The 11,699-nt window shown below is 47.1% G+C and overlaps 1 protein-coding gene across 3 annotated transcripts; it reads left to right on the top strand.

The window, feature by feature from the left end:
• The first annotated feature begins 363 nt into the window (after positions 1-363).
• Positions 364-9,523, top strand: LOC101836091 (L-lactate dehydrogenase A chain). 3 transcript variants are annotated; one of them, XM_040733272.1, is made up of 8 exons: positions 364-519; positions 2,195-2,347; positions 3,509-3,626; positions 4,565-4,738; positions 5,282-5,455; positions 6,504-6,621; positions 8,023-8,146; positions 8,859-9,523. In XM_040733272.1, exons 2-8 carry the CDS (start codon positions 2,222-2,224, stop codon positions 9,021-9,023), a joined length of 999 nt encoding a protein of 332 aa, XP_040589206.1. In that variant the 5' UTR covers positions 364-519; positions 2,195-2,221; the 3' UTR covers positions 9,024-9,523. The 3 variants fall into 3 exon arrangements, with proteins under 3 accessions (XP_040589206.1, XP_040589207.1, XP_040589205.1); XM_040733273.1 differs by lacking the exon at positions 364-519 and adding an exon at positions 700-816; XM_040733271.1 differs by lacking the exon at positions 364-519 and adding an exon at positions 1,775-2,006.
• Positions 9,524-11,699: the final 2,176 nt, after the last annotated feature.

Here is an 11,699-nt window from a genome sequence, read left to right as displayed (position 1 = left end):
GTTTAAACTGGCCCGCGTCGCTCACAAGACCTCAGAAGCTGGGAAGGGTAGCAGGAGAAAAACACATCGCAGTGCCGGCATTGCTTTCCCTCAATGGTTACTGAGGGCCTGCTGCATCATGCCAGAAAGGACTGCGAACAGCAATGGAGAAAGTGAGCAGGGTTTCCCTGAGTCCCCCAAGTTTTACGGAAAAGGAAGCAGAGGACCAATGCATTTCGGGATCCCGCTTCTGAGGCTGCGGACCACACGTAGGGTTTGGCTGTTCCTGTCGGGGACTCAGCACACGTGGAGGGGCCACCGGGCTGCGCGCGCAAGGCCCCGCCCGCCAGGGCGCCGATCCCGGGCCCAGGGTACACGTGGGTTCCTGCACGTCCACCGGGCTCCCGCTCTGACGTCAGCCCGGAGCTTCCCTTTAAGGCCCCGCCCGCGCGCAGCTCAGAGTGCTTGGAGCCTGTGTCCTCGTCGCCCGTCTCGGACCACGCGGCTGTTTCCCCCGACGCCGTTCATTGTGCACTAGCGGTACGGCGGATCTCCACGCGGCTTGCAGCGGGGGCGGGGAGGGTGGCCCCTGTGCCGGGTGGAGGCGCAGGGTGCCAGGCCTGGGCGGTGGTCCGCACGTGGGCTACCGCGCTACGGTGCAGGGAGCAGCAGGCGACCCCACCCAGCCTGGGGCGGCGAGCCCGGGTGTCGAGGGAAGGACTAGCGAGGGGCTGGCCTGAGGGTGGGGGCGACAGAACAGGAAGCAAGAGCAGTGCGAAACTTGAGGTCCCGGTTGCTCGAGCCCGTGGGGACCGGAAAAGCCTCAGCACATCCCGGGTGGGTACTTGGGAGGATCCCTGCGGTTTTGCATTTTCCCTTGCGGGGGTTGGTGGAGTGGCTGCTTCCTACAGATTGTGGGGCGCTTTTGGCTTAAATGCAGTTTATTAGGGGGCTCCTGGGGTGCGCACCATGTGCGGACAGGGCGGGGTTAATGGCAGCCCCTGGGCACCCCCAGACGGAAAGGGGAAACTTGTAGCACAGGGAGAGGTGCGACACCAGCAGGGTCGCAGGTGGAAGTAGAGGCGTCCTGAGGCCCGGAACTTAGGTCTGGGTGAGGCCGGTTCTCAGCAGGAAGAGCCCCCCCCCCGCCTCTCCCTGCTCCCAGCCTGCAGGAACCTTCCAAGACTGTCTGGAAATAGCAGCGCTTGTAAGATGACCGGATTCCGGCTCGTTGGCCCTGAGCTGCCTGCCCCGGAGATCTTGACGAGTCTACTTGCTCTTTTGGAACAATATCAAGAATAGGCGTAGTGCTTGCTGGGGTGGGGGTCGGGGGCAGTATGTCCCTCGTGGTTAGGGGACTCCAGGCCTTAGCCCCTCTGTAACGTATACTCATTTCGAAACGGAAGAGAATTTCCCCTTAGCGGCCTCACCGTGGGGGGGGGTGAGGCCCCGCCCTAGTTGGTGGGTGGCTAAAAGGCCCTGCCTGCTTCCTGGCATCCGTGCTTGAAATTTGAACCTGGCGCCAAGCCAAGGTGGCTACCGGCCGCTTCTCTCCATGCTTGGGGTGTGCTTTGGACTGCAGTAAGGTCCGAAGTCTGGCCCCGAACTGACTGCTTGGAAGTCTCACCCGTGGCCAGCAGCCGCTGGAACTACCTCGCTACCCGGCTCTTTTAATAATGCGCACGCGCATCGGCTTGCCCGACCTGTCAGTCCTACTGATTCGGGCTGGTCATAAAACTTTGGGTCGGGAGGGGGCAGCCTGCGCATGCGCGGGCCTCGGCACGTTACTTTACCTTAGGGTCGCACCTTATGGCCGTTATTGGCGCCCTCTGCTCTTGAGTTTTGGTACTTAACTGGAGCAACCTGGCACCCTACTTACTGGGGCATTCTGGGTATTAAAGAGTGGGAGAGCGATTCTCTGGTCGTGTCCAAGGAGAGGCCATCTCCTTTCAGAGTCAATCAAAATGAGTGATTCCTCAGGAGGCTACACTTACTCGGAGGCCTCGGTATTACTTTTCCATTTCAAGGTGAGGACCTTCTTCATGCTAGGAGCCACAGCAGAGCTGGCATTAAGCTTTACATGCTGTGGCTTCTCATTTTCCACTTTTGCCCGTTTCAGTCACTTAGTGGAAAGTAGGCCAAAGGATGGCAAAGACTGGACCATGGTGATTACACTTTGGAGAGACCTCAGTGACAGGAAATGTTTCCACCTTAGGTCCCCAAAAGTTCTAAGTCCTCCAAGATGACAGCCCTCAAGGACCAGCTGATTGTGAATCTGCTTAAGGAAGAACAGGTCCCCCAGAACAAGATCACGGTTGTTGGGGTCGGTGCTGTTGGCATGGCTTGTGCCATCAGTATCTTAATGAAGGTAAGTGGGGATCCTTCATGTCACAAGCGGGTGCATAGGGGGAGCCCTACATTGTCACACTGTATATAAAACTGTCCAGGTTCAGGCACTCATTCAACAGAGCCCTCTGTGAAACAAAGTTGCAACGTGGTGATACACAAAGGATTATCCAAAGTAGCAGTATCAAAGGTTAGCGAAGGAAGACTTATTTAAAATGGTCTACAGTATGTTAGCATGCCCTACCAGCAAGAAAGAGTGCGGGGAGTTGAAGGAACCTAGGGTCTCTCTCCCACATGGTAGGTAACCATTGAGCTATATGCCCAGCTCTCAAGTAATTTTTAATTGAAATTTGTGTGTACCTGTGGTAAAAATTAATATCATACTGAATGGGATATCTTGAATTTCTATCCAACCCCTCTTGTTCCCTGACTTATAATAGTTTTCCTTTGAGAAGGAAAAGAAAGTGTGTGTGGGTGGGTGGTGTGTGCACACGCGGGCACTGGGTAACTGAGGGTAACTGGCTTCTCCTACCTTATGGGTTCTGGGCTTCAAACTCTGCCCACCAGGCTCGTGCAGGAAGTGCCTTCCCCTCTCGAGCCGTCTCCATCAGAGCTGAAGTTTAATTGGTCAGATAACCTTATAATTGGATTAGAAAACACTCTCTGAGACAGGGTGAATGTTAGTATATATTTATGTATATGTAACCCTGGCTGTTCTGGAATTCATTCTGTAGACCAGGCTAGCCTCAAACTCCGATGTGCCTGCCTCCCAAATATTAAAAATGATTTTTTTTTAGGACAGGGTTTCCTCCTGTACGGCAATCATGAGTTGATCCACACCTGTGGGTTTTTTTTCTCTTCTTGGGAGACAGGCTTTGACTGTATGTGCCTCCCAACTGTCATTAAAGGCATGCATTGCTGTGCCCATCTTTGCATTTCATTAATTCTGAGTCTCCCCTCCCCCATCTTAAGGTCTCACTCATGTTAGGCAACAGTCTACCACTGAGCTTTATGCCCCAGGCCTTGTTCCAAGCCTTGGTACTGACCCGTAGTGCCATACAGCCTCCCCCACAGTAGGAAAGAGACTGGGCTCTGCATGGGGCCATCTGGGAAGCAGTGGGTTCAGGTGGCCTGCCATTTTGAATGCATCCTGACAAAGACTTAACGAAAACTTGTCTTTTAGGACTTAGCAGATGAGCTTGCCCTTGTTGATGTCATGGAAGACAAGCTGAAGGGAGAGATGATGGATCTCCAGCATGGCAGCCTTTTCCTCAGAACACCAAAAATTGTCTCTGGCAAAGGTGGGCTGGGGTCAACATCCCTTAGTCCGTGTTAGACTTTCAGTTTTACGTTCTTCCACAGGCCTGAAATCCTTTCTTTATAATTCTGTCTTTCATTCAAGACAGGAGGGCCCCGGGATACTTTGGTTCTCAATACCTATCAAAACTTGAGTTGCTAGGAAAGCTTTTTAAGTGGAAACCTGATTGTACATGTATGGAAATCCTCTGAATTAGAAGGTAGTGAGATCTGAATCTGCATTGTTTCAAGGGTATGTTGCTAGGATGGAACCCTGGGTGGCCTTGTGCACGCCAGCCCAGTGTTCTGGCTAACGACCTCCCCGTTTAAAAGTTCTGCCCTGTTCACACTCACTAACACAGACTTGAGGACTTCACGTTAGAGACCTGTGCAACAGTCTTGACTCTACCTTTTTACACTTAACTGACACCAGCCAGGAACACAGGGTTGGAAGTCTTTGACCCCTTACCTGAAAGGCATCTCTCTGGGGCAGCTGCCCGGTGGCACAGGGCCTACAGAAGATTGGGAGCAACAAGAAAGGGGGGGGGTTGGAAAAGATTGCTGGGCTCTCAGCAACAATTAAGTGGCTAGCTAAGAAGTAAGAAAATGCCAGGTGTGGGGTGCATGTCTCAAGTGAAGGAGGGGAGAAAGAGAATGTCCTATGTTATGGTGGAAATATAGACATAAGGAATTGATAGAGAATCAGATGAACTGTATTCCTTCCTGTTGTGATAAAATGTAACTAAATGTGCACTATGAGAAAGGCGGCGATATTATCCCCATCCTGAAGAGACCACAGTTAGAAAAGAGTGCATCCAAAGGGAAAGTAATGAGTATCAGTAGGTCACCATCTGCTGTGTGGACAGCGGTTTATAGAATGAGTTTTTGCTGGGTAGGTAAAAGTTCCCTAAAGGGACCTTCATTTCTGGTTTTTTTTCTCTAGACTATAGTGTGACTGCGAACTCCAAGCTGGTCATTGTCACAGCGGGGGCCCGTCAGCAAGAGGGAGAGAGCCGACTCAATCTGGTCCAGCGAAACGTGAACATCTTCAAGTTCATCATTCCCAACGTTGTGAAGTACAGTCCAAACTGCAAGCTGCTTATTGTTTCAAACCCAGGTGAGACTTTTAGTGCAGAAAAAGACACCCTGCTTATTCTGATGACGTGTTGTACTGTATTCATTAGTTTCCTGTAGTTGTGTGTTTTTATGAAATAGTTCATTTAAGAATGTTAAAGGGACTGGAGATGGACAGATGGCTCAGCGGTTAAGAGCACCGGCTGTTCTTCCAGAGGACATAGGTTCAATTCCCAGCACCCACATGACAGCTCACAACTGTCTGTAATTCCAGTTCCAGGGCATCTGGCTTCCTTCATCAGACACACATGCAGGCGGGACAGCAATGTACATAAAATAAAAGAAAATATTAAAAAAGAAACATTAAAAAATGTTAAAGGCTTCTAAATGGAGTTGCAAAGTTTAGAGTTTCCTACTCTTGATCTTGGAGAAACGAGTAACTTTATGAGTAATTCTATCTTAATTGGTGCACTGTAATCTTTAAGTAATACTTTGAATATTTGGACATGAGTTTTAGTAAAGATCTTAACAAAAATACTGATCCATCTTATGTTATCTAAATTTTGTGGGCTTTTTGTGTTTGTAGTGGATATCTTGACCTACGTGGCTTGGAAAATAAGTGGCTTTCCCAAAAACCGAGTTATTGGAAGTGGCTGCAATCTGGATTCTGCTCGGTTCCGTTACCTGATGGGAGAAAGGTTGGGTGTTCACCCGCTAAGCTGTCACGGATGGGTCCTAGGGGAGCATGGAGACTCCAGTGGTAAGTCTTTAGTGTCAGTTTTTCTCTTTTTGGAAACAAAGATAGTGTAACACGTCTCTAGGCATTTCTTTACTTTATAAAAGTCTTTAATGTGATCTGGAAAGATGGCTCAGAGGTTAAGAGCACTGGCTGGCTGCTGTTCAGAGGTCCTGTAAGATATTATATACATAATCAATCTTTTTTAAAAAGTCTTAACTCGCTGGGTGTTGGTGGCGCACGCCTTTAATCCCTGCACTCGGGAGGCAGAGGCAGGCGGATCTCTGTGAGTTCGAGGCCAGCCTGGTCTACACAGTGAGTGCCAGGACAGCCTCCAAAGCTATAGAGAAACTGTCTCGAAAAACAAAAAAAAGTCTTAACTCAAGTATCCATGTTAATGGCATTTATGACAGGGACAATAATGAAATTTTATTTCTATGAAAGTAAATAAGCTTGGGTGTATTATTTATTTAAAGATTGAGACAGGGTCTACCATTGTAGTTGATTTGGAACTCAACAATCCAGCCTTTGTCTTCTGAGTGTGGGAATTTCTGGCATGAGCCACCGTGCCCAGCCTAGCTTGTCCATTCACTCATTCATTCATTGATCTTGATGCTAGTTATTGAACCCAGGATCCTCACATGTGCTAAGCATACAGTCTACTAAGCTATGCCCTCAGTTCCTGGCCATGTTAGCCATGGTTCTTAGGATAACTTCAGTCGAGTAATTCATTCAGCAGTTTAAATTTGGCTTGAATCGCCCGCCCCTGACAACATCAGCCAGATCAGGGGAAACATTGTTAGGTTGTAGTTGAGAAGGTTATGTTCGTGCAGTTCTCAGATTCGTATGCCAGTGAATTAAGTGTGAAATCGTTCTTATCGATTGTAAATGCATAGCCTACACATTTTAGTGGAAAGTACGTTAGAGTCTACAGATCTTGGTTTTCTGCACTCTGAAATTCAAGGCTTCGGTAATCTTGGCCTTCCGTTGCAGATTAGGGTAGAGAGGTGGGCCTGGTTAGTGTTCTGTGCTGCTGTGTGGAGCAGTGGTGTGAGCTGCTTGTTTGTTCTAGTGCCCGTGTGGAGCGGTGTGAATGTCGCTGGTGTCTCCCTGAAGAATCTGAATCCAGAGCTGGGCTCTGATGCCGACAAGGAGCAGTGGAAGGAGGTCCACAAGCAGGTGGTTGACAGGTGAGCCTTCGTGATCAGCGGCACAGGAACCGAAGTGTGTGTCTGAAAGGGTTAGGTTTTAGTAGCGTTCCGTTTGTGCTTCTGTTTACAACGGTTTTTCTTCAGCTTTGTTAGTCGTAATGCTATGCACGAAGAAAACTGAAATGCAGCACCAAATAGAAGCAAGAGGTGCTGACTCTGATTTCAGTCTCCCATTTGTAAAAATTAACACCTTGGGAATGTGAGGTGGTACCATCTTCCAGGAAAGTAGTTTGACAGATCTGCAGTACAAAAAAGATCTTTTTAGGGCTGGAGAGATGGCTCAGAGGTTAAGAGCACTGACTGCTATTCCAGGGGTCCTGAGTTCAATTCCCAGCAATCACATGGTGGCTCACAACCATCTACAATTCAATCTGGTGTCCTCTTCTGGCATGTAGGCAGAACACTGTATATGTGATAAATAAATCTTTAAAAAATATCTTTTTAAATCAAGATCAAATAAATTAAGTTAGTTCTACCCTTGACAACATATTAATTCACTCAGAAAGGTCTTTCTATAAGATGGATTTATTTTTGTGCGTTCTGTCTGTACTGTATGCATGCAGTATCCATGTAGTCCAGAAGAGGGCACAGGATTCCATGAACTGGAGTTAGACTTGTAAGCCATCTTGTTGGTGGTATGAATCAACAAGAGCTGCCGGTCCTCTTAACCACTGAGCCACCTCTGCAGCCACCAGAAATAAGATGTGTAACAAAAGTTTATTTTATTTATACTAATAGAAGTACAGCCAACTTTGGATAATATGGGTATAAATAAATATGGTCTAGAGTCTTTTCATTAGTTTGGGTTTTTTTGTTTGTTTTGTTTTTTCTAGACAGGGTTTTCCTGTGGTCCTGGCTGTCTTGAAACTTGCTTTGCAGATCAGGCTGGCTTTGAACTCAGGAATCTGCCTGCCTCTGCCTCGCGAATACAGGGATTAAAGACCTGTGCCACCATGGCCTGGCTCATTTTGTTTTTTGTCTTTAGAGACAGGGTTTCTCTGTATAGTCCTGGCTGTCCTGAAACCCTGTAGACCAGGCTGGCCTCACACTCAGAGATCTATTTGCCTGCCTCTGCCTCCCAAATGCTGGGATTAAAGGCCTGTGCCGCCACCACCTGGCTTTGATTCAGGCTAAGAAGCAATGTTCACTTATAAATGTTTACTTAAGAATCTAGGATTTGTAATATTCCCTCTATCAATGTACAAGATTCTTAGTCCATAGAGGGGAGGGTCAAACTTTTTGCCCTTACTGGCAGAGGTCATGCTTAAATATCTAAATGTCTTGGTGGTTTTTATTTATTGTAAAATATGTTCAGTAAAACCTTTATTTTCCTTGTCTTTCCCCTGCCCTTCACCCTCTTCCATTCTTCCTATTCCGCAGTGCCTATGAGGTGATCAAACTGAAGGGTTACACATCCTGGGCCATTGGCCTGTCTGTGGCCGACTTGGCTGAGAGCATAATGAAGAATCTTAGGCGGGTGCATCCCATCTCTACCATGATTAAGGTAATGTATTGTCGAGAGGCATGTTATGTTGGTTAACTCTTGGCTTTACAAAGTCTTTTTTTTTTTTTTTTTTTTTTTTTTTGGGTTTTTCGAGACAGGGTTTCTCTGTGGCTTTGGAGGCTGTCCTAGAACTAACTCTTGTAGATCAGGCTGGCCTCGAACTCACAGATCCGCCTGCCTCTGCCTCCCAAGTGCTGGGATTAAAGGCGTGCGCCACCAACGCCCGGCTCTTGGCTTTACAAAGTCTTAAGAAGACTAATGGAAACTCCCAGTCACTGGCTGAAGTGAATTCCATCCATTCATGCTTTTGTTTTGGAAACAAATGGCTGACCTGTGGAATTAATGTCCTGTCAGCATTGAAGGTATAACACTAAGTTATCCTGAGTCAGATGGCAGACCCTACTCAGCTGTTACCAGTCTTAGAGAAATTGGGTTGAGACAGGGGTCTTAGGTGATGCTTGCTGGCCTGGCCTTGAACTGCCCCTAGCTCCCGTGTGCTGGGATAACAGGCATGTGCCAAGCCTAGCTGTTGCTATCTTAATGACTGACTTTCTACTACACTGTTGTCCATTGTTACATCGTTCCTGGATATCTCTGGAACAGACTAGATCAGGACTTCTGTTTCAAAAAGACTTTAACTGTATAAGAGCTAAATCCCAGGAAACCTGAGGATGTGTAGACAAAATGTAATCTCCTGTCGTTTCGTGTCCAGGGTCTCTATGGAATCAACGATGAAGTCTTCCTCAGTGTTCCTTGTGTCCTGGGACAAAATGGAATCTCAGATGTTGTGAAGGTGACTCTCACTTCTGAAGAGGAGGCTCGCTTGAAGAAGAGCGCAGATACGCTCTGGGGGATCCAGAAAGAGCTGCAGTTCTGAAATCCTCAGATACCCTAGGGCTTCACTGTCCAGGCTGCTGCAGGGTTTCTATGGAGACCACACACATCTGTCTACTCATCTGAGCTGTGCTTAGTGTGCTTGTGTTAAGGTAGCCTGGAGGAAACCTCACTTCCCACAGTTCTACCCTGATGCTAAGTGGTACTTGTGTAGTGGTGACTTGGTTGGTGTGACAGTCCTGTCTCCAAGGCACACTGCCAATTGTGTGCAGGCTTCAATTAGCCGTGAGCCTGTGTCTGCACTGTCAACCTCACCGAACATGCCTAGGCCAATGAGTCCCCGTTTAGTCCCAACCTGGCTCCAGTGTGTAAGTCCATTATGCATATCTTGTCATAACTCTTCTAAAGGATATTATTATTTTGTGTATTATGTGTCTGTAGTGTACATTGAAATATTGTATAAGTAAGATCTGCATATGGATGATGTAACCAACTACCCAAGTGTCATGCCAATGAAAACACCAAATAAACCTTGAACAGTGATTACGTTGCTCGTGTATTGAGACAGTCGGGCCACCTTTGGTCCCACCAGAGGCAGGTGGATCTCTGCATTTCAGCCAGCCTGGTTTACAGGACAGCTGGATCCTACGTAGTGAGACCACATATGGAAACCACAGGACACTCAGTTGGTAAAGCATTGGATCACCGGACTTAACATTAGTGTAGGTGGAGACAGAGCTTACTGGCTAGCCATAATTGTGATCAAATTCTGGGTTCAGTGAATGTCTTAAGGTTTCTATTGCTGTGAAAAGGCATGTGACCACAGCAACTTAGAAAGGAGGTCATTCATTTGAGCAGGATGAGCAGCTGCACTGGGCCTGCTTTGGGCATGTGAAACCCCAAAGCCCACCCCACCCCCAGTGACAAACTTGCCCATAACCATTCAAATATGAGTCTGGAGGCTTTTTTTTTTTTAGGATTTATTTATTTAGTGTACACTGCGTGTATGTTTGTTTGAAGGTGTCCGGTTTCCGGGAACTGGAGTTAGCTGCCATGTGGGTCTGTTTAACTGATAGGTCATATCTCCAACCCCACGGAGGCCATTGTTCAAATCACCACAGTGAGGGACTAGCCTTCAGGAAGACATCTTAGGTTGACCTCCATTCTACACAGTCATGTGTCTATACAAGGCCTACAGCTACTTTTATTGTCACATTAATTTTTCTAGGAGTATTGTACAGATGGTTGTGGGTGCTGGGGGTTGTTGAACCCAGGTCCTCTGTAAGAGCAGCAGGTAGTCTAATCCTGAACATTCACTAGCCCTCTGGGTACTTTTTTTTTAGATTTATCTATTACATATACTGTGTTCTGCCTACATACCAGAAGAGGGCACCAGATTGAATTGTAGATGGTTGTGAGCCACCATGTGGTTGCTGGGAATTGAACTCAGGACCTCTGGAAGAGCAGTCAGTGCTCTTACCCTCTGAGCCATCTTTCCAGCCCTCTGGGTACTATTTAATGAGCAGCTATTTAGTCATACAGACAGAGCTTAGCTGGGCGGTTTTACTGGGGGAAGGCAAAGGGAAGGGAGGGAGACAGGCAAAGATCTGCCTGCCTGCCTGTCTGGAGCACTGGAAAGAGCAGAATTGGTGGACCTTGTCTCTTATAGGGGTCTTGCGTCTGCACACAAACTATGTAGTGGCTTAGCAGCCATAGGACTCTGGGGTGGCCAGGGTACTGCCTGAGTGCATCCAGGCAGGTGATGGGAGTGGGGTGCCAGGCAGGCTAACATAATGCCTGAATCCTAACATTGCCACATTTTGCTTATTGTAAAGAGGTGGGGAAACTAAAGGGGATAGCATGTGGGACAGGATGGGGCCCCAGGTCCTCAAGACTGCTTCCCAATGACTTATGGGCATCGAAATCTTGGACCTGAGAAAGCTAGGGTACTAGCCACATCCTGGGGTAGTTGTTTGCCTACCATCATCTGGGTTCTATGGAACTGTCCGAAGCCTTTTGAACCTAGTAAGGTGCTGATCCAAGTTCCTTTGAGCTGGTGAAAAGTTAAGTTTTAGACACATTACTATTTCCCCTCTTTACAATCTGTGCTGAAATTCACATTGTAGAGACAGTGGTATACTCACATCGTGGTAGTATTTGTTCTGCCAGGTTAATGGCTTATCAGGATTTCGTCAATATTAAGACTATGAACTTTTGGAGTCTTAGTATCACAGTAGCTTAATGAGAGAGAAATCTGGACCATGTTTCTTTTAAACATCTCAAATCACTTTCATTTTATCAATACTTAAGTCTTTTTATCCTTAGACCTCTATACTCGCATTTATACACCTTAAGTCACTTTCTTAGACCCTGGAACATTCTTAGATCCTTACATCTTAAGTTTGTATTATAAAACACCTTCTATAAAGTAAGTTTCCTTAAAAAAAGGAATGGTAAGAAGTTACACTGAAATCTGTTTTGTGAGTTTATCTCTTTTCTGAGTCTGGCAGTGAGGTCTAGACTTAGTATTAGATTAGCTCTAGGAGAGTGAGGCCTGTGACATGAATTTTTACAGAGAACTGAGAAGGCACCTGAAGCCTTAGTTGCAGCCGTTAAGCTGCCAAACCTACTAGTCATCAAACAGCATCAGAGTTCTTGAGAAGGATCAATTTTACCTGAGTTAACGGTTAAAAGTGACAGAGACTTACTTGCTGGCTGC

The sequence above is a fragment of the Mesocricetus auratus genome, unplaced genomic scaffold (assembly GCF_017639785.1).
Source record: "Mesocricetus auratus isolate SY011 unplaced genomic scaffold, BCM_Maur_2.0 Super-Scaffold_100030, whole genome shotgun sequence".
Classification (NCBI taxonomy): Eukaryota; Metazoa; Chordata; class Mammalia; order Rodentia; family Cricetidae; genus Mesocricetus; species Mesocricetus auratus.
The sequence above is the reverse complement of the archived record's forward strand: the minus strand, read 5'-3'. Positions and strand labels throughout refer to the sequence as shown.